Here is a 22,880-nt window from a genome sequence, read left to right as displayed (position 1 = left end):
TGAAGAGCTTTCTGGTCAGCTGCGGAGCAGTTGCCCTACCACACAGAGATGCAGTTTGTAAGAATGCTCTCAATGGTACAGCGGTAAAAGTTCACGAGTATTCTGGGACACAAGTAAGCTTTTTTGAGTCTCCGAAGAAAATAAAGGCGCTGTTGTGCCTTTCTGACCAGGACTGACGAGTTGAGGGACCAAGAGAGATCTTCAGAGATGTGGACGCCGAGGAATTTGAAGCTTTTAATTTGGTAGCGGATGTGTCTTATTCTTCCGGTGGTGGCCACACTTATAAACTTGTCAAACCTTCACGCTTGGTCCTCGAAGTCCAACGTCGCGCTCAGAGTTTGGAAATTTTCAAGTGACTGGAAAAAAAAAAAAAATCAAACGTTTTAGAGGAATAGGCTTTACGGGAGCACGGCGGAAAAATAAAAGGAAAAAAAAGGGAGAATTTCTTTTTGGTGTGAAAAACTAGAAAACAAGTTTGATTATGGACCCAGGGAAACAGTCGGGCGCTCCACCAGCGGCATGGTCTGGCGAGAAGTCCTCCATGGGCCAAGCGCCCCCTCCGCCGCCCTACCAGGACAACCTTAACCCGGGGTTCCCTCAGACTGGCCTCGGATACCCTCAACCTGCCCCGGGATACCCACTACAGGTAACGAGCATAAAAGACACAACATTAAAGACATATAATAAAATTGATACAACTGAGATATTTAATCCAGAAAAATGTTACTGTTGTTTTTTCCTCTTCACTTAAAGACGGCTAAACAAACTAATGACTGCATTTTCAAACATTTTTTATTATTATTTGTATCTAAAGATTTTCCTTTTAGTAACTAAATTTCTCATCAGTTTTTTTTTTGTGTGTTTTATTATGATATTCATCCTACGGAATTGGTTAGCTTTATTTATTTTTGAAAGGAAGGTTTGCGGATTTATTCATTTATTTTTCTCAATCCAGGGATAAAGACGATATAAAATGATATATCTAATCTCAATCAAAGACGGGGGCGTTTTTCCAGTAAATGACTCATCCAGCGTGTTTTTATACTTCGACCGCCTAGTTCATTTCAGTGAAAGTAAGTCTGTTCTATTTCATGTGTGTGCCCTGCAGGGTTACCCCGTACAGTCTCCAGGGGCAGGTTATGAACAGCAAGCCTACCCCATGGGTGGACAGTACCCTGCTACGATGAGTACTGTCACGGTCCAGCCAACAGTCTATGTGGCTCAGGGCCCCCTGGCTAACCCTGTCAACGACTACTTGGGCTACTCCATCTTCACCATGCTGTGCTGTTGCCTGCCACTTGGAATTGCTGCCCTTATCTTCTCCATCTCAGTGAGTTTGAAAAAAAAAAAGAAAGTAATTTTTATTTATGGGTTGGACCACATCGCAGTCATTTTTAACCCTGATATCGTCAAAACTATACCAGCTACGCTTTAGATAATATCTGCATCACACTATTTTATAATCACAAAAGAAAAAAGTGTCAGTAACCCAAACAACAAAGCAGTGTGCTTTTCAGAATAAAAGTAGTTCCTGTCTTCTAGTGAAAGAATTTGTTTTTAAATAAAATAAATTGATATTTTAATTAATTTAATTAACCCATTTATATTAATTACTTAATGATGTATTTAGTTATTTTGTTTTGACACACTTTGCCCTCCATAGGGATCAAAAGTTAAATATATAATTCACTGATATGTGCTGTTCAGTACAACACCCAACCCTTCATTTGTTACTGTGTGGATGCAAAAATGCCTGGTTTGGGGAAGTGATTGAGTAAATTACTGGAAGGTGTGGAAGAGAGCTGAGAGAAGCAGAAGTGAGAGGATTATGCAAGTAAAAACATCAACACTCCAGTTTTTGGCTTTATTTGCAATTATGAATAGAAAAGCTCTTTTAATGTTCTCAAAACAATGAAAAACCGTTTAGCAGCTCTGGGTTTGACAGCAAAAGACAAATATAGCCTCTAGTATAAATATAAAATAAATAGAGATAAAGGTAAACACAGTGAGGCAGTATATACAGAATAAACATGCCAAATGCATGAGGTGAGAGTGACATGTTTTTAAAAAAAAAAAACCTGTTCTTCCAGTTTTTGCACCACAGTCTTCAGGAGAGGAGGATGGGTAGTGCTTTTTTTTATTGCCAACGCGAAGAAATCTTTTTTTACATCTGTTGGTTTTAGTCTCGATTGATCTGTATCTGTTCCTAGAGAGCAGGCAGAAGAATAAGTGATGTCTGGGGGTGGCCTACTATAATCCAGCTGGCTTGCTTTTGGAGTCAGCTGGTGTGAATATCACTGGGGGAGGGTAGAGTAGCACCAGTGACATGCCCTGTTGCCCTCATCACCCATTGCAGGTTCTTCGTCTTTTCTGCTATGCAGCTGGTGAACAACATCATGCAGCTGCAGGTAAAAAAGCGCTCTACTTTTGACGTCCAGAAGCCAATCAGCAGGTGATGAGAGCATAAAGCCTCTGCCATTGTCCTTGTTGGAGGTGTGTGTGTGTACTCGCAAAAGAGGACTCTTTTATCAGCAGAGCTCACTATGTAGTTAGGTTGGTTAAACTCTTGGTAAAAGACAGGGCTGTTCAATCTATGTTCAGCAGTCAAAATCACAAAATGTAAGAGCGTAACACTGAAATGTTTGTCTTGCAGGGTTCAGTATAACCAGTAGCTTGATGGCCCAGGGCCAGGAAAAAAAGTATGTTAGGCAATTTGATTGATCACAGTTAGGAGCTTTCCTGCAAAGTAAACTGGCTAAATCAACGTCCTCACTAGCAAATAAAGAGATTTTTTTGAGTGTTGTGTTAAACTCAGCAGGAAGACCACACTGCTGGTGCAGAACTCAACAGTACAAGGGTTTCATTTGCATTTTTTAACTAAAACTAGGCATGTGCAGACTAAAAAATTTTTGAGCGGCATGTGTGCGAATAAGAAGGTTTGAGATTCAGGCTTTGTTTTTCCCTGACAAAAAGGCTGATGACACACCACCAGTGAAGATGATGCTTTAATCGCCGGTGTAATTTAATGTAGAGAGAGAGCATTTCCTCGCACAGTGAGCAGCAAAGAGGTGGTGTCACAATAAAGACTGTAAAGCCAGGCCATGTGAAAGAAAGCAAACCATCTTCTAATGAGATTGTGGGTAAAATGTCAATAAGTCTTTTATCAAACCAGCTGTTTTCACCGTCCACCATCCACCACCTGTTTTAATTGCACAGCACCAGCTGGTGGAGGGGAAAATGTTACACTAGGCACTAACTTGTACTGGTAGTCAGAGTAAATGACTTGTGACTTCAGCCTCAGTGACGACACTGGGTTTATACAATGTAGCTGAGCTGCTCTTTATAATTCATAGAACCCTTTCTTGATGTATTTGTGTAAAAGCAATACTCACTGTCACCTATGGTTCTCTCACACGTCTTTTAACAGGGCCTTGCTGTATATTGACATTGCTTTATTCAAGTTTGTTATTGAGCGACTAAGTCTACCACAATAAGCAGGTAATGAGTGCAGTATTTCCAGACACATCGTGCTGGAATCCTTGTTGCTGCTGATGTTCATTTTTCTGGACTAGATTTTGGTTAAAACATCTAACAGTAGAGTTAAAAAGCTGTCTTTGTTTTTGAAACATTCACACAACGCAGTCACAAGCACCAGATTTTTTTACGGAAGCCAGACGAGGGGCAGCCAATTGAAACAAAGTAGGTCTTTACAGAGGGGCTTTAAAGGGACAGGAATAGCTTCTCTATAGACTGCATATAAAAGACATAATTTCCAGGTTTTAAAATCTGGTTGTATAGAAGTATATCGGGGAAGCAGTCATCAGCTCCCTTTATCTTTATCCATGGTTCTGTAAACACTTCTGAGGAGTTTATGGACTCAGTCACTGGTTTTAAGTTTAATTGGAAACATGATGTTCATTTAGTAAAATCTGGTCGTCATTGATGTCAAGAAGGACTATAAAGCAGGATGTGCTTTAGGACTGCTTTATCTTATGATTGACAAAGTTCATCATACTTCAGAGATACAAATATGGAGGTGAAGATGAGCATAATGGGTACCCTTTAATGAGTTTGTTTAGACACTGTCTCATTAGAGTGGTATGGTGTGACGGCAGTGCACATTTAGGAGGAAAAGTTGGTTGATTCTTCCATGTAAACAGTTTTTCTCCCTCAGAATGGAAAAACATCCCTGCACATCATCCTGCATGTTTCAGCACAACTAGTTATCATCTGCATCAAATGCTGTGATATGGCACAGCTGTGAGGAGTCGTGTGCTCCAAATGGCAGCAATAAGTTACAAAAATACATTAAAATCCAGCCTGTAGAAAGTTATATAAGCTATAAGCTGTCAACAAACTCTACACACTACTACTTTAATATTAATCGCTCCAGCACCTCTTTTGAGAGAATTCATTTAGCATTTCGGTCTCCACTATATTCTTGTCCAGCAAATACACTAAACACTGAGATGTGTGATAAGCCAAACCTGAGCCTAGTTGTTGTGAGCCAACAGCTGTTAGTGTTTTGTTAGTTTCTGTAAGCTTTCAACAGTTCATTTTATACTTTGACCATGAATACATAGACAGGACTTACTGGTTTACTCTAGATACTTTAGCAAAAGTCTGAATTTAATAAGCCTGTCTGAACAGATTTATTTATATTTATCTTGTTTATCTTTCAGTCTTTGAAGGGTGCAATGTAAGTTGTCTATTTATGGTGGTACAGTGGTTAGCACTGTTTGAAGAAGGTGTGAGCCTTCCTCCCACAGTCCAAAGACTGTGGGAGGAAGTGAATGGTGAATGGTTCTGTCTCTCTGTGTTGGCTACAACAGACTGGCATTGTCCAGGTTTCTTTCTGAAGCTAGTAAACAGTGATGTTCCCAGAGTGTCTTTATAAAGTGTTTGGGTTTAGTTCTCCAAAAGTAGTTCTCTTAATTTTCTCAAATTAATAAGCAAACAGATAGAAACAGCAAAGCATTTGAATCAGTGAATCCTGAGTTTCATCCTTTACATTGCACTAACACTTTAACATTTTAATTTCAATATATTTTAAACATTAATTAATATTTTAAACAATAGTTAAACAAATAATTTTATTGTAAGTAAATTTAAATAGTGATTAAGTAATATTAAGTCATGCGTAAGCAATATTAGGAAGTGCATGAGCAATTTTAAGTATTGCATAACTTCATGTATTTTTTGGGGAAAGAAGAAATAATTATATTGTAAGTACATTTAAGTAGTGCATGCATGAGTATTGTTAAATACTGCCTTAATCATGTCTATTTTACAGGAAAGGAAACAATTTATACTCTAAGTAATTTTAAGTACTGATAATTTCTTTGTAATTTTGCAGAACAACAAATAATATTTCCCCTTCTTACATGGTAAGCACACTGTAGTTTTTTGGGGCGTGGGCCATATTATGAAGTGGTTTAAACTTTTGCCTGACTTCAAGGTATTTTGCAGAAAAGGAGAAGCAGATTATACTGTAAGTATTAAGTCATTTTAAGTACTGTTCTCAAACTTATCATTAAAATTTGCAGGCCTATGTGACCTTTAAAGGAAGTCTAATACAATTTTTTTTTTCATTCACAATCACAATCAATTTCAACATAACTTTCAAAAGGAGTGTACAGAAAAGGAGTGTCCTGGAAGTTAGGCAAGGTTAAGCCAGTCCATAATGTCACCTGTGCTCTGAAAAGTACAGTGTACTTACAAGAAGCTGAACAAAATGTAGGGTATTTTGTTACCAGCTACTGGGTGTAACTTCTCTGGTGGAAACCCTGACTCTTGTAGTAACAGTATCCCAGTGTTGTAGCTGGTCATTTTATCAGTATTGAATGAGGCACAGTAATCCAGTTCTACTCACAGACACAGGCTCTTTTATGAAGCTGAGGAATTTAAGATTGTTGGTGATCACACAGTCACGAGGATCTTATCTGTCAGGCAGTATGGAGATGATCCACTTATTTTGTCTTAAAACCTTAACGATAAACTTCCCTCTGTGTAATCTATGGATCTCTGAGCTTCTCCACTGATATAGAATTAAAATGAGGGTAGCCAGACTGTATTTAGAGCAGGATGTCCCTGAAAACACTGAACACTTGTGTCTTCAATCTGGAAGAACCGGCCACACCACCCGTGTGAGGTTTGCGAACATTGAGAGGTGCACAACCAGCCAAGTCGACACTAAAGTGTGGCTTGCACCAGTGGATATGATCTCACTTTAGTCATGCACTGCCATTTGTGAGATCAACAATTCCTGGTATAATGGCCCGTTACTTAATAGCTCATGTCTGATTGTTTTGCGCAATTTACAGTAATGGTTGATTCATTTTGTCTCCAAAACTGGGAAATATGCAGAGGAAAGCTGCACAAAAAAATGTTAAAGGGGAAAAAAAACAGAAGGTAGCACTTGAGTTGGAGGTGAGCCTCTTTTGATTGGGATTAGGCATGTGTATGTGAAAACTGTGTGTCCATCATCAGCTGGAGAATAAAGAACAGAGCTCTTTCACCATAAAGATAGTCAGTAAAACAAGGTAAGCTGAGGAAGGAAGAGTGCACAAGATATGCTGAATCAACCTTAACCGTTAGGGAACTCACTAATGTCCGTTTCAAGTTCTGTTCTCTCTTTTGTTTTTTCTTTTTCTGTGAGCTTTTCTGCATTAATTGCTTAATGACGAGAACATTTTCCAGTTTCAGGATGAGACTTGGTATTTGCAGCACCACAACCCCTGGTGTTTCCAGACAATCCCGGCTTTTGTTGTGACTAGGATTGCGCGGTCAGTTACCGGAGCTCCCTGCTTTTGTGAAAGCATCATCAAGCTGCTCTTTGTTCCCTAAATCACCAGCTTACCCTCAGAACTTACCCCTTATTTACAATGGGAGAACATTCAGATGGTCTCATTCCTCTGCTGAGAGCTGACATATTTTAGGCATGCGAGGTCATTTCCTCTTGCTGCTGTTAATATATGGCATGTTTATGTCATTGTTTTTGAACCGATTTGGTAAGTGCACACTGGGTGTGAGATTGAATACCAGCTAACTATGAATATTTGTCCAAAATGTGTAACATTTGTAGAGCATTGTCATTTTTATTACCTCGGCTGTTTCAAAGAAAAAGTCTCACAATCATAGCCTTGGCGGCGGCGACGTCTGTTCCACAAACACTTTGAACGATCTCACCTAGGATGTTCACATTCATACCATAGATGCATCAACTAAAAATCTCCAACGAGTTCAAATCTTGGCAACCTTGACCTAAAGGAAAAGGTCAGAGGTCAGGTTTTCTGAAAATCTTGTGAATACAATAACTCAATAATGATCTAGGATTTTCAAATTCATCACACAGAGCAGCAGAAATGCGTAATGCTTTATTCAGCTTTCAGGAGTTCACGCCTTCAAATCCACGATGTTTGTAAGCACTGTTTCTTTATGTCAAATGTACTTTTTATTGTTTTACTTATAAAGAGGCTGGTAAATATTAATTTCTCACTTTTTCAGTCTTTTTTTTTTGCATTGCTAATATAAAAAAAACATAGATCAGTGTGGAATCCTGCATGTGGATTTTTACAACTATGCCAGCACTGATTTGCATTTTGTACGTACACAAACTTCATTTATTCTGTTTTTGTTTTAATTAGTTATCCATTTGTCCTTGTTTAATGACAGTTTATCACATATTTGTTTTCTAACACCTATGACCATTTAAATGTACTGCAGATATAAACCCACCGTTGCCAAACCGTTTATTGCATTTTAGCTTTGCTTTTTGCTGTGGAAACAAAATGTATTAAGTCACGTAAACACTTTTGATGATAGTTTATGAACCCCGCACACTATTTTACCACTTGTTACTTATTTATTCCCCTTTTTTTGCTTTGAAATTCCACAAAAACTTTAACATTGGCCGTAACACTTCCCTCAGCAGCGCTCTTGTTATTGAAGTCCTGCTGGAGACAGTTTTGAGATGCAGAGAACAACACAGGTAGATACAAAATACAAGTTGTTTGGTGGTCACTGGCTATAAGATCAGGGAGCACTCTACAGCATGTAACTGATCTGAATTTAATTATTAAAGCAGTCTTCTCAACCCTGAAGAAAACTGCTGATTCTGTTTTTATACAAACCTGTCTGTATTCACTGATAAAGTTAAGGCCAAAGTAAATATTTGTTACAGCAGGACTTTACCCAGCTCTGTGTGACTAACTACCTGATTGCAACAACAACGTGTCTGGGTAAAACTCAACTGAAATTTCTCTTTGTCAGATGTAAATGACTTCTTATGTGAGCTCTCCTGCTGCCTGTGCTCATCACTCAATGAAATAATCCTACTCTCAACAGTTGTTGAGAGTAGGATTATAGAAAGATGCAAACAAAAAAAAGATGATTATTCTCTTTCGGTTTTTCACCGTGAGAACCCCCTTTTTGTATTGCACAAAGTGATTATGTAACAGTGGATGCCTGCAGTGTTCAGAAGACAGACTGCAAAAAGTGCATCATAGACACACCCCCAGTGTCTATGATGCACTTAGAACTGTTACTGAGTTGTTTGATGCAGGCTGTATAAACATGGACCACCCAGTGTATTTGGATTTGGAAAGAAATATTTATATCACTTTCCAGCCAAAAAAGAAGTTTAATTGAAACAATGATCATATTGAGAACATTTGGTCATTGGTATTTTATCTTCCCTGCTGAAGAGATAATCCAGTTTTAACCATTTCATTCTGAAGTCAAAGCTTTTGGCAACTTTGTAAAAAAAAAAAAAAAAACTAACAATCTTAATGACCGGCATTTAAAGACAGTTACGCTCCATTCGGTCACAAAGAGCTAAACAGAAGTACAGATATTTGTGTTAAAAATACCCTGGTAAAAGTGGAAGTACTAATTCAACTTTTTTACGCAAGTAAAAGTGAAAAAGTACAGGATCTGGCTTGTACTCAAAGTATATACCGTATTTTCCGGACTATAGAGCGCACCATACTATAAGCCGCACCTACAAATTTTTTGGAAAAAACTGGAAACGTACATATATAAGCCGCACCGGGCTATAAGCCGCTGGTATCTCCGCCGCTCTCGGTTTTCCACAATTACTCGGCACTCAGCAGAGGGGGACAGACAACCCCAAATTTGAGTTATAACAAGTCAATTCACCATTGATTCGTTCACGCCGAGCTTACGTGCAGCGGCTCTATTTCCCTCCTGTAGTGCCAGGTCGATAGCCCTCAACTTAAAAGCGGCATCATAGGAAGTTCTTTTTGTGGTTTCCATGATGAGGGAGTTTGAAAAAAATCTCTTTTGTGCCTGCTGCTAGCACTTGTTGGCGCATTCTTCTTTGATTTCCAACTTTGACGTCCCATGATTCATATCCTGCTAAAGAGCCCCCTGGTGGTTAAAGAAAAATCCACAGAAACGCCGCACCGGGCTATAAGCCGCATGGTTCAAAACGTGGGAAAAAAGTAGCGGCTTATAGTCCGAAAAATACGGTAAGTAAAATTTGCTGTTCTACCAGCTATTTTGTGCAAAGTCAACTGAACCTCTGCCTGCCACTTAAATGGAACAAAATAACATTAATACAGTTGAATACAAACTTTATTTCAACTTAAATTGTAATTCTAATGAGAAAAACAGTGAATTAAAAAAAATTGGCTCTATTTGCTGTTGATTACATTATAGATGGACGGACACCTAAACAGAAAAATGAGTACAGTCACTGGTTAAAGTGGGGCACCCTGAGATCTGTTGTAATGGTGCAGTGTGGAGAAAAGACAATCATTTCTGTTGTGAGCTCCAGTAGATTTTTCTTGGTATACAAGTCATGATCAGCTTAGTTGTGCTCTGAGAGTCACTGCTCTTGGTGGATTTAGCCAACTGATTTAAAAAAAAAAGCTATAAGCTAATGTTACATGACCTGTTGTGGCTGATTTCCAACCCTTAGACTCTATAAAGCTACAATAAAGCTTGAATTCAATGTGTGAATCTAATCAGCATCATCATCTCAAATTTAATTCTGTACCTGCTACCCTTGACATAACCTTACATTGATCACAAATACCACAGTCACTCCACAACAGTCCAGCATAGTGCATCACTGCAAGTTTCACCACACTGCTGCAAACTAACAAGTGTAGCCTGCACTAACTGGCACTAAACTGCTGCTTGTCACGGATCAGCTGTGTAGCGGGCAGGAAGGGGACCCCAAGGCAGACGAGGTAAATGGCAAACAGATTTTATTAGGCGTAGTGCAAGGGTAGCCAGGAGTAAAAGGAAACAAAACCGAACATCAACGGGCAAAACCAGAAAACCAGGGAGAACATGGAGAGTTCACAGCCGGGGAGCAAACGACACAGAAACATTAACGACACGACAACAGACAGCGAAAACACGGGACTTAAATACACCAAAGGATTGATGCGGGAAGAGGAAACAGGTGGGAACACAGGTGACACTGATAACTAAGACGAGACCAGGGGAAGCAAAACTGAATACAACAGACAGGGGCTGGACGACCATCAAAATAAAACAGGAAGTATGACGAGGGAAACAAAGACGCAGACTTGACACCAGGGAAACATAACAAAATGACAAAACAGACCCAAGACCATAGATACAGGGGAGACAGGGACGAAGGGAACAGGGCATCAAAACAAACTGGGGACTGAAACTCAGAAAAATAAAAACCAAAACACAAAATGCTGGGCAAACGGCCCAGGACGTGACACTGGTATTGTTATTCAACCTTTGAATACCAAAAAGTTTATATACTTTTTTTTTTTTTTTTTTCACAATATGAAAAAAATAAAACTTCAGCATATCATGTAGGCAACAGATCCAATCTGTTAAAAAGTAAAACTCTAACATGAATGAGAACATTACATGTAAGCTTTAAATTTCCTATTTATCAAATTGCCTTTAAATATAAACTCTCCTTCCTCCCCTGTCCTCTTTCTTACAGCTTTCTCCATCTTTGAGTGAAGTTATCTCTCATTCTTTTCTCTCACTGGGAAATACAGCAGCTCTGCCTTTAGCTAGCAGATACGCTGTGACAAACTGCACAAAAACAATTTGCTGTTTGTTGAGCAAATAGAAACGTTACATTTGAAATTACCTGACACTTAAAAAAAAAAAAAAAAAAAAAAAAAAGTTACTCCCTTTATCCTTCCTCATCTTCTGTAGCACTAGCTAGATACTGAAATACTGCAACCACCACTGATGACATCTGCACCAAAAATGTTGTTCTTGGTCATTTCTTGGTCCCTGTGATGCACTGTGTAGTTCTTCTTTACTTACCTCTTTTTACTGTTTATACCCCACTCTGCATTTAATCATTAGTTATTATTATTATGGAAGTGGAAGTGGCAGTGGCGCAGTGGGTAGGCGCTCGCCTTGCAGCCAGAAGGTTGCAGGTTTGAAGGATGTGTCCTTGGGCAAGACACTTAAACCACATTGCCTAACGGTAGCGCCGGTCTCTGGCTGCATGACCGCAGATGCTTGTCTCTGGATGAGTGATCTGGAACCATCATTTCGTTGTGTACAAGTGCACAATGACAATGAGTTGAATCTAATCTAATCTAATCTAATCTCTGGCTCTCTTCCACAGCATGTCTTTTGTCCTGTCTCCCTCCCCTGAGCCCCAACCGGGCACAGCAGATGACTTCCCCTCCCTGAGTCTGGTTCTGTCAGTGGTTTCTTCCTGTTAAAAGGGACTTTCCCACTGTCACCAAGTTCTTCTCATAGGGGGTCATCTTATTGCTGGAGATTTCTCTGCAATTATTGTAGGGTCTTTACCTTACAATCTAAAGTGCCTTGAGGCGACTGTTTGTTGTGATTTTGTGCTATATAAATAAAATTGAATTGAATTAAAAAAGGCACTCAAGATGCAATATGTCAAATTAAATATTCCAAAGTTGAACATTACTATGTACAATATAAAGATATTAAGAGTGAAAATAGTTCAGGCGTCGTAGGATTGTCTATTATGTGTTGTTGTTCCTTCCATTTAGGTTCAAATTGGTTTGATATCTGGGAAGTTTGAAATGATATGAAATAATAACTCCCCCCCCCCAAATGTGTTAAAACTGGTGAAACCTTCTTACACTAAGACTATTCCGCAGTTGCCCAGTTATAAATTACTGTGGTGCCTGGGCTGCCCTTGCAAATGTTTAAGCATATCTGTGTTTTACACATTCTGATGGAAACACTGGGTGGCGTGTCCTGGTGGATTGCATTCCAGAAATACTACAGATTATAATGCATCCCAGATGGGATTTTAAAGACCTACCTAATGAACCTTTAAAGCTTAAAAAAAAAAAAAACTGTTCACTTTAAAAGAGCAGGCTGTGGTCTTGAGAGGATGTCTGTTTAGTGTACATAAACATCCGCAGCAGCTTGCCTTGTTACCTAAAAAAAGAAAAACCACTAAAAGAGCACTGGGTTACACAGAATCAATGTAATACAGTAGTGAAATAGAAAGTTTTCACATGACTCTGTGCAGTCCTGCGAAAATCCCCTGGATCAGTAGTTTGTAGGACCATGTTTAGCAGCAGTAAGTTGAATAATAACTTTCTGTGTGAATTTGAGTAACTCGCATCATTGTGGAGGAATTTTGGCCCACTCCCCTTTACAACATTGCTTTAGTTTATTGAAATTTGCATTTTTGACACACTGACTGCAAGGTGGTCAGGTCCTGTGGATCCAAAACAAGCCCTATCAGCACCCCTCCTCCACTATGCTTGACAGTTGGTATTTGGTGGTTGGCTGATATGCTGTTTGGTTTCCCCAAACATGGTGCTGTGCATTCTGGTCAAACCTCTCCACTTTGGTCTTCTCCATTCAGAGGACATTGTAGCACAAATTGTTCAAACACAAGACTTGTGTTACAAACCTAAGCTCTACTGCCATGTTCTTTTTAGACAGAAGAGGCTTGCTCCTGGCAACTCTTCCAAACAAGCCATTCTTGTTCAGTTTTTTTCTGTCGTTAGCTTTAACTTTTAACATGCTGAGGCCTGTAGAGTCTAAGCTGTGGATCTTAGGTATGTTCGGTTTTTTTGTTTTTTTAACCTCAGGGCTCAGATGGCATTCAGAGACTAATGTATAGTGGTTAAGGTGTGATGAGGATGACGTACAATGTTCCAGGGAAGATCTCAAAGACAACCAGCGAGAGAAGCAAGAACAATAATGTTAGCGCACTGAAGTAACCAGCTTCACTACTCTGCAACTAAGACTTTCTTTTTCATCTCATTGTGACAAAATTCTGCAGATTCTTTCATCAACTGTATCCAGCTTTGCTTGCTGCAGTTTTCCCACCCATCCCATTCGCACAATGACAAATTACATGCAGAAAGAAGCTAGCTAGTAGCAGCACAGACAGACACACTGACAACCACCCATAGAGACAAAGCCCACAGCTTATACTGTCTAACAAACAAGACAGCAAGCAAGTCAGGCAACAGCAGGTAAGCAGAGCCATTTTTCAGAGTACTTAATCAAATTTGGGGCATTAGTGTATTAGTTTGAATAAGACTGCTCTGACAAGGAACTGGCCGGTGCCTTACCAGAATTATTTCCTTCCGTTGAGCATGATATCCTACTGAATGGATTGTCTAACCCTGTTTAACTGGCACAAATTATGTTAAGATTTTTAATTTACCGGAGAACATCATGAGCACAGTATAGTCACATCTGCTTGTTGATTCACATGTAGTTCACATTCAGTAGAAAGCAAGCAAAGAAGAGAAGTGATTAAAAATTAGACAACAGCAACATGGATTACTGACCTAAAAATGAAAACATCAAGGTGTATTTTCATGATTATGATACTGCTGAATCATTTGTAGGCTTTAGCTGAGCTAAATTAACGTCAAATATAAGATTGGCATTGTTCTTTCTTCATTAAATTTTCAGCAAGAAAAATAATATCCATATACGCATATCTTTAACATTCCAGATTGTGCTAGCGTTGCTCATACACTAGACCAGGGGTGCCCACACTTTTTCAGCTCGCGAGCTACACGCAAAGCTAGCATGGTTAAATGCGCGTGTGTAGGGTGGTAACGAAACGGATGGATGACAGTTCATCAATCATCTTCTACTGCGTTTAATGCCGTGCAATCTACATTTTCCCCCCAACTCCACTGGGGGTGCCATGCGATCTACCTGCACGCCTCTTGCGATCGACCAGTAGATCGTGATCGACGTATCGGGCACCCCTGCACTAGACTGTAAAGCTTTAATGACATGAAGATTAAAAACTCCATACAGTAAATATGCTTCAACCTAAATCAGTACAGGGAAAATGGGCTAAAATTTCCCAGAGTTTACAGTGGCTTGCAAAAGTATTCATACCCCTTGAACTTTTCCATATTTTGTCACATTACAACCACAAACATAAATATATTTCACTGGAATTTAATGTGAAAGACCAACACAAAATAGTATACAATTGTGAAGTGGAAAGAAAATTATACATGATTCAAAACATTTTTTTATAAATAAAAACTGGAAAGTGCGGTGTGCAAAAGTATTCAGCCCCTTCCCCCCGAGTCAATACTTTGTGGAACCACCGTTTGCTGCAATTACAGCTGCAAGTCTTTTAGGGTATGTCTCCACCAGCTTTGCACATCTAGTGACTGAAATTTTTGCCCATTCTTCTTTGCAAAACAGTTCAAGCTCAGTCAGATTAGATGGAGAGCGTTTGTGAACAGCAGTTTTCAGATCTTGCCACAAATTCTGGATTGGGTTTAGGTCTGGACTTTGACTAACACATGAATATGTTTTGTTTTAAACCATTCCATTGTAGCCCTGGCTTTATGTTTAGGGTCGTTGTCCTGCTGGAAGGTGAACCTCCGCCCCAGTCTCAAGTCTTTTGCAGACTCCAACAGGTTTTCTTCCAAGATTGTTCTGTATTTGGCTCCATCCATCTTTCATCAACTCTGACCAACTTCCCTGTCCCTGCTGAAGAGAAGCAGCCCCAGAGCATGATGCTGCCACCACCATATTTGACAGTGGGGATGGTGTGTTCAGAGTGGTGTGCAGCGTTAATTCTCCGCCACACATAGCGTTTTGCATTTTGGCCAAAAAGTTCAATTTTGGTCTGATCTGACCAAAGCACCTTGTTCCACATGTTTGCTGTGTCCCCAACATGGCTTCTGGCAAACTGCAAACGGGACATTTTATGGTTTTCTTTTAACAATGGCTTTCTTCTTGCCACTCTTCCATAAAGACCACATTTGTGCAGTGCGAGACTAATAAGTTGTCCTGTGGACAGATTCCCCCACCTGAGCTGTGGATCTCTGCATTTCGTCCAGAGTCACCATGGGCCTCTTGGCTGCATCTCTGATCAGTGCTCTCTGTGTTCGGCCTGTAAGTTTAGGTGGGCGGACTTGTCTTGGTAGGTTTACAGTTGTGCCATACTCTTTCCATTTCCGGATAATGGATTGAACAGTGCTCAGTGAGATGTTCAAAGCTTGGGAAATCTTTATAGCCTAAGCCTGCTTTAAACTTCTCCACAACCTTATCTCGTGTGTTCTTTGGACATCATGATGCTGTTTACTCCTCAATATTTTCTTAACCAACCTCTGAGGTCATCACGGAGCAGCTGTATTTGTACTGAGATTAGATTACACACAGGTGGACTCTTTGTAGTCATTAGCAGTCATCAGGCAACTTCTGAATGCAATTGGTTGCACTCAGAGAAAAGGGGGCTGAATACTTTTGCACACAGCACTTTTCAGTTTTTTATTTGTAAAAAATTTTTTGAATCATGTATAATTTTTGTTCCACTTCAGTTGTATACCACTTTGTGTTGGTCTTTCACATTAAATTCCAGTTTAATGTGAAATTCTTCAAAAAAAAAAAAAAAAAAAAAAACCTGGAGTGGTGGCCTAGGGGAGACCTGGAGTGGTGGCCTAGGGGAGAAGAAGAGGGTTCGTCACTGAGAGGACCCTGGTTCAAATCCTCGGGCTGGCATCACTGTGGGTCCCTGAGCAAGCCCACCCCCCCAGGTTGCTCCCCGGGCGCCCTTTGGCTGCCCCCTGCTCCATGCTGAGCTGTGTGTACTACATACTCCATGTGTGTGATGGGTTAAATGCAGAGAATGAATTTCACTGCATGTAAATGTATGTGACAAATAAAGCTCTTTCTTCTTCTTCTTCGAAATATATTTATGTTTGTGGTTGTAATGTGACAAAATATGGAAAAGTTCAAGGGGTATGAATACTTTTGCAAGCCACTGTACATGACATTGCCTTTTATTTTAACATACACAGAGTGTAAATAAAAGATGGCAGTAGCCTCTGGGGTTCAAAAAATAAAGACAAAGGAGCAGTGCCTTAAATGTACATTTTTTCCTAATCACAAGCAGGGTCGACTCTCAGATCATTAGAAGTTTGTGGGAAAACAGCCCTTTCCTTCTGTGCTGTACAACCTCATCTGATGAGTTCATGGGCTCCATTGCTAGTTTTAAGCATTATTGAATGCAACATGATGTTGATTTTGTGAAGTATGCTACACACTAATCTTCAGAAGGATTGTAAAGTAGTGTAGGCTGTACTGTGTTTTTTACAAGAAGCTAGCCTAAGATTTCCAAGATGGCAAGATGAAAACGCTGCTCAAGGCTTCATGGTACTGTGCTAACTAATGTGGTTATGTCCATATTTTATACAGTCTCTGTGCTAATGCCATGCTGGCAGAAATGTCCTCAGCAGTTTTGAGTATGAGATCAAAATGAACGTAGATCTGGAAGATGGGTGTAGTCCAGCCAATTAGTACTGAATAAAATGTGCTAACAGGCCATTGTCCTCCACCTTATGTTATATGTGTAACTCTCCATATGAAGTGTGCCCATTCACATATATTGTTAAAGATGGCTGTATAGAACTCACTGTCCTTGCCGCTGGTGTGGTGGTCTCTTGTTCCCTTTTTAATTCTGTTTTGTTTGTCCTTTGGTTTGCTTGTATTGTCCTAACATTTCAGTTTATTTGAAAGCCTTCATGTAGCTTAGCAGTTTTTCAATAATGTAAATACTGGATTAAAACTGGATCCTCTTAGTAAATGTCTATTGAAGAAATAAAAAAGATGCGTGTGCATGATATTGTCTGAGTACAGATTCTTAAACAACAATAGCTCACAAATTAGAGTTGACCTGTAAGCAGTAATCATCACTTAGAGTTCCTGCTCAGTGCGTGTGAATCACAGTTGTGGGTTGTGTGTGTTCCACAGTCTCTGTTGCTGCATGTCTGACACATAAGTCAGTACAGTGATTTATAGTATCCTGTGCCATGATTGTGCTTGTGAAGAGTGACAGCCAAGCTTTTTGTGTGTCTGAAAATGTGTGCATCAATTTGTCAACATTGCCGTTAGAAATTTTCCAAAGTGAAAAACAAACTTTGTTTAAGCTCACGTTAAGACGAAAAAGACAGCTGATGAGAAACAGCGCAGAGATGAAGTTAGTGACCTCCTGGTGAAATTGATGGATTTTCTGTCCACTGCAGAATAATGCAGGACACAGAATAGCTTGTCGGAAAACTTCTTTAATTCATCAAATAATCAGGCCCACTCCACCAGCTCTCATAGTAAGAGTTTAATTCTTGCAAGAGAAACAGTTGCTCTCATTTCAGGTAACAGGACACCAGGCCAACCCAGCAAGTCACTCTTTATACACATAGAATGCATACAATAAAACAGCCAAGCCTTAGGGCCAGGTAAAGACAGAAAACAGGCTCAGGGACTTCCCACAGGACTGGAATGTGATGTTTATATCTCTGAAATCCCCATCTTGGGAAAGGCTATGGAGACGGGAACAATTTAAAGGTTGTTTACAGCTCACTAGTCCCTGTCTCCAACAGGTTTAATAGTTCACACTCCTGCTTAGTCTGAGATTAGGACAAAACATCTCCTGAAGTCATACAAAGGTTTCCTCTTTATACGGACACATCTCTGTTCATATAACAACTTATACAACAATTCATATAAGCATGATGATTATAATTAGCACAGAAACTATTTTTCTAGCAATGCCAAAAACACACTGACTAACAAAAGCTACAAACAAAAAACGCTGTACTAAACTGGACAGAGGAGGAATCTTTCCGAAACTCCAGAAAGTAAACTGAGGGGACAAAGGAAAAAGGCAAAACTGAGGTGCCACTGGAGGAACAACAGCTGATCTGAAAAGACAAAGAAGAAGGCGGGACTCTACACCAAGGAGGCGGCGCACAAGCAGAGAAAGACAGGAGGAAGCGAAGGCAGCGAAACACTGAGGGATCTAAAACTACTCCTGATCAATACATGAACCCAAACACGCAATCACAGAACTGAAAATTCTCACCAGGAGAATAAAGCCAAAAACTCCAAATAAGGAAATGAAAATCAGAACCAAAACTCCCAGGACCGTGACAGTAATATGCAAAGATCGAGCACTACATAAAAAGCACCGGCCTCGCATTGTATGAACAGCTCTGACCCATCATGACAGGGAGGTGGGAAATATATGTATCGATATATTAGACTGCTATTTAGCTCAGTTGACACTGAATAATTCTCTTCACATTTTGAATTGCAGGTGAATACTGTTGAATGTCTGGATGTTCGAAATGCAGGAAAACATTTCACATGTTCCGCACGGTTCCACTTTCAGTAGATCAAATGAAGTACTTTCTGGTTTTTAATAGGGATGGCACGATACCACTTTTTTATGTCCGATACCGATACCGATATTTTACATTTGGATATCGGCCGATACCAATATAAATCCGATATTTAAAATTGATCCAGGCATTTAAAAACATTAAAAAAAAAGAAAAAAAAAAAGAAGTCAACAGTCTCTCACACAACAAAATCAAAGTCTTTTAGTTGTCCCACATACAAGACTAAGGACCAGGGTGGGCAGAGCTTTTTAGGCAGTGGCACCAAAGCTCTGGAACTGTTCACCACTCCAGCTCCATTTAGCTGACTCTGTGGCGTCATTTAAAAAATAGTTGAAAACTTTTCTATTTAACCAGGCTTTCTGGTTTCTGACTTTATTTTTAATTCTTTTTCTTTTAATATGGTAATGTTATTGTGTTTTTAACATAGTGTTTTCTGGGGATGGGGGGGTGATATTGTGTTTTAATTATTGTACAGCGCTTTTCTGTCTGTGAAAAACGCTATATAAATAAACTTTACTTACTTACAACAATAACTATCACCTGAATCCTGTTGCTTCTGTGTGAGAAGGTGATGCTTATGGCATGTTGCAAATTTCATTAGGGCTGCAACTATCGATTATTTTAGCAATTGTGTATTCTATTTACATTGATTACCCAAGTAACTGGATAAGAAATACTTTTTTTCATATTAACAGTTCATCTGCATATTTTAACTTCTGTACTGCAGTTTTTCCGTGTGAAACAAACAGGGTGGATGGAGCAGCTACAAAGTTCTCTTTTCTTCACTTACTGATCAGGTGGTTGATGAAGGATCTCCAGCTGTTTCCCAGTAAAGGTTTAATGGAGGTTACAGGGATGAAAAGGCTTCTTTTGGACACTAGAAAAACATTTCCTTCTGCTCCATCTGAGCGCGCCGGCTCCGCCTCTTTCCGCTTGTGCAGACAGACTGCACGTAAATCAGCTGACTGCTGCTGTTGCGTCATCAGTGTTCACGTGAAAAACTAGGGGCTGCGTGACCGCAATCTTGTAATGCTTTATATTTATATTTATATTACAAGCATTCTCCTAAATACGTTTCTACTGCAGGTCTATATTTAGTCACAAATCAGGGATTAAAGTATCAAAAATGTTTTGACGGGGAAGGGGTTCTTCCGGTACCGGACGGTCACTAGTGCTAATAGCTGCGCTCACTAGCAGTATGTCCGGGAGCTGAAGTAGAGAAAAAAAATAACAGCTGATTCTCAGCACAGCGAGCACAACACACAAACAAGGCAGAGAGCGGTGGAGGCGGAAAAACATGTCAGCGATGATCGCTCAGCGTCAAAGGGAATCCGTCGCAGCGACGGAGAACTGAGGGGGTTGTTTTCTAACTCCTGATCCCCCACTCCATTCCAGTAGGTGGCGGTAATGCAGCTCTAAGCTGGTTTGGTCAACCACAAACCCACAAGAAGAAGAAGACGACTGAGCCCTGTAATGCAGCTAATGTGAGCGAAACGTTATTTAATGTATCGGATTACATTTTTTTTATTTCCTTCCGATATCCGATCCAGTAATTTAGGCCAGTATCGGACCGATACCGATACTGAATATCGGATCGGCGCATCCCTAGTTTTTAACATAAAAAAATTTGTGATCCTGTAAAGTGAATTTCCAATAACAGCAGTAACAACAACCCAAGCACTTTTTTTTTTTTCCTTGTCACTTTTTAGGCTCGGGAAGCCAACCACATTGGCGACCGGATGTCAGCGGAGCGCAGCAGCAGGACTGCCAGGACACTGAACCACGTGGCCCTGGGACTCGGGATCTGTGGCCTAATCCTCACAATTGTTTATGTAGCAGTTGTGACAACTACATTAATGAAGTAATGATTTAACATACTTTCTATATTCCCTGTCCCCATGCTTATTCAGAATCAGGTTATGCGATCATATCAGGAATATTACTAGCCATTTGGATGAGGTTTTACATGTTGCTCCCTGATTGGCTGAAAGTGCTTTGAAAAGTTATTGAAATGGGCAATATATTGCTATTATAATGCAGAATCCATCCAATCCAATGTAACCCATTACTCTTCAGCAGTGTAGAGTAACATCTATTGCAAAAGATTCATATTTTATCAACAGTTATTGTGCTAGTGATTTGCTTTTCTATGTTATCGCACATCTATAATCGTGTTTTTTTTGTTTGGTTTTTTTTTTTCCACAGTCATTTCTAAAGTTTGATGGATTAAGAGTTCAGTTTAGTGTTCCTACATCACACGAGCAAATTCAGGCTATACAAAGTTTACAATTTATGCTTGAATGAAAAGGACGTTAGATTAAAGTTTAACTTTTGAGTTTTGTTCAGTTAGCGTCTTCAGCAAGATTTTTCTATTAAAAGTATAAAAAATAAATAAATAAATAAATGGTGAAGGTGACATCATTTGACCTGCTCTGTCCAATTATGCAGACTAAAAGGTTTTCCAACGTAAAAATTCCTCACAGATGGAGAGAATTGGTTTTGTGATGCTCGTGCTTAAAAAACAGCAGAAGACGAGTCTGTTGATGTGTCTCAACACTAAAAAGAGATTCTCCAAAGTCTTATTTTTGTTTTTGTTTGGGTTTTTTTTGTTTATTACGGTTTAAGAGGAACGCGAAGCTTCTCACGAAATCAGCAGCAAAGTATAAACAGTGGAGGCATTATGGTGAGCTGCAGTTCAGTTTGGCTCTGACTCAAGCTGTATTCAAACTTGTGTATGTATCACCGGCATTTTATTACTCTGTGTTCTTTGTACCCAAAGCTTTTGACTGTATACCAAATTTCTCTATAAATAAAGTTGAAGTATATCAAGAGAAAAACATTTGTGCTGTCTGAAGCGGTGAACCAGAGGGTAGGTGTATGTTTTGTACTAAATATTTCCTTAGGACTTTAAAATTTTGCTGCCCACATGCTACGCACCCCAACTTCCCTCTGCAGTCTTCAGCTTTACTGTGTGATTCTGTAACCCCTTTACATTTGGCCTTAGAGTATCACAAGATAATTTCACCACCCCCACCCCCGTTAGTATTATTATTATTCTGAGGAAGAGTTTTTCTGATTGTTTCCAGATATCTTACTCATCTTCAAAAGACTTCTGTTTTAAATAAGGTTTTCTACTTTTGATCATTCGAGTTTGTAAAGTACCGACACTTTAACTGCTTCAGGGATTTTGGTGAACACCATCAGAAAGTGAAAAAATTCCAGATGTTGGTAATGACTTCAAGATGTCAGTAAGCGTGTGGCTTTATAGTAGAGTATGAAGTGCTGTACAAGGCACTTACAGTAACTGTTAGTGTTTCCCTGGCTCCACCCACACTTTCTCAATTTTAGTCCATCTTTCATCACATGAATTAATAATTTACTTCCTTCGTTTGTTACACCCTGTTATTAATGTGCAATTTCAGAACCTGCTTTTTTTGATATAGCCTCTGTTTTTTGTTTCCTGTAGGATTTTTTTTTTTCTTTGCAAGACCTGAAATGTAATTGGATTTCTTAGACAGGATAAGAGCTTCTATTATGTTTTTATGTTTTGTTTTTAGATGTCGTGGAAAGATTTAGTCAGAAAAAAATGTGGCAAAATCTCTATTGCTCTTTTTTTCTTCTACTGAAACCTAGTGTTGTTCTTTCCCCCCATTTTCTGCAATAACTGTCACAACTGCTGCTCCACTGTTGTGGACGCGCTCTGAGAGCTCTGTTCAAGAACCGCAGTGTAGTTATAAACAGAAGCTGTTTACAATTCCAGTAAGAGATGCCAAACTACAGTAAACAGATGAACACTGACTGTGTTAACACTTTAACCCCTGAAGTCCAAGTGGGCTGAAGCTTATGATAAACGTCACTGCAATTTGTAACATGTAAACAGCTTAATAAGTAAGTAATGTAATTCTGTGCTGGTATAATGAAATCATATGCTGATCATGGATCATAACAGAACATAAACGTTAACCCACCATTTTTCTTTATTTTCCCCTAACAAACTCTTACATTTGTGCCAACAGGGAGCGTGATACCTGACACCATCCCTCTTTAGTTCAGGCCTCTTTGAATTTGGCTTTTACAGCTGGCAGGAATGTGAGAAAGGCTCAAGTTATCCCACTGTTTGCTCAGTGATAATAACTTCCCTGGAAATCTTTTCAGTTAGGTAGAGGAACTGAAGTGGGCGGTTACAGAATAAAGCCACTCATTATTCTGCTGTTCCTTACATTACTCACA

General features: G+C 39.5%; 1 protein-coding gene across 1 annotated transcript; it reads left to right on the top strand.

The window, feature by feature from the left end:
- The first annotated feature begins 271 nt into the window (after positions 1–271).
- LOC115794426 (proline-rich transmembrane protein 1) lies at positions 272–21,487 on the top strand. Its single transcript, XM_030749941.1, has 3 exons — positions 272–646; positions 1,109–1,330; positions 20,360–21,487. The coding sequence occupies exons 1-3, from the start codon at positions 482–484 to the stop codon at positions 20,513–20,515; spliced, it is 543 nt and encodes a 180-aa protein (XP_030605801.1). The 5' UTR covers positions 272–481; the 3' UTR covers positions 20,516–21,487.
- The last annotated feature ends 1,393 nt before the right edge of the window (positions 21,488–22,880 follow it).

The sequence above is a fragment of the Archocentrus centrarchus genome, chromosome 16, assembly GCF_007364275.1.
Source record: "Archocentrus centrarchus isolate MPI-CPG fArcCen1 chromosome 16, fArcCen1, whole genome shotgun sequence".
In the NCBI taxonomy this organism is placed as follows: Eukaryota; Metazoa; Chordata; class Actinopteri; order Cichliformes; family Cichlidae; genus Archocentrus; species Archocentrus centrarchus.
The sequence above is the reverse complement of the archived record's forward strand: the minus strand, read 5'-3'. Positions and strand labels throughout refer to the sequence as shown.

Bases quoted from the DNA above. Each gene is read 5' to 3' on its own strand.
- LOC115794426 (XM_030749941.1), top strand. From the start codon at position 482: ATGGACCCAGGGAAACAGTCGGGCGCTCCACCAGCGGCATGGTCTGGC. The intron at 647-1,108 runs GTAACGAGCATA...TGTGCCCTGCAG, and splicing joins CCCCGGGATACCCACTACAG to GGTTACCCCGTACAGTCTCC. The intron at 1,331-20,359 runs GTGAGTTTGAAA...GTCACTTTTTAG, and splicing joins CCCTTATCTTCTCCATCTCA to GCTCGGGAAGCCAACCACAT.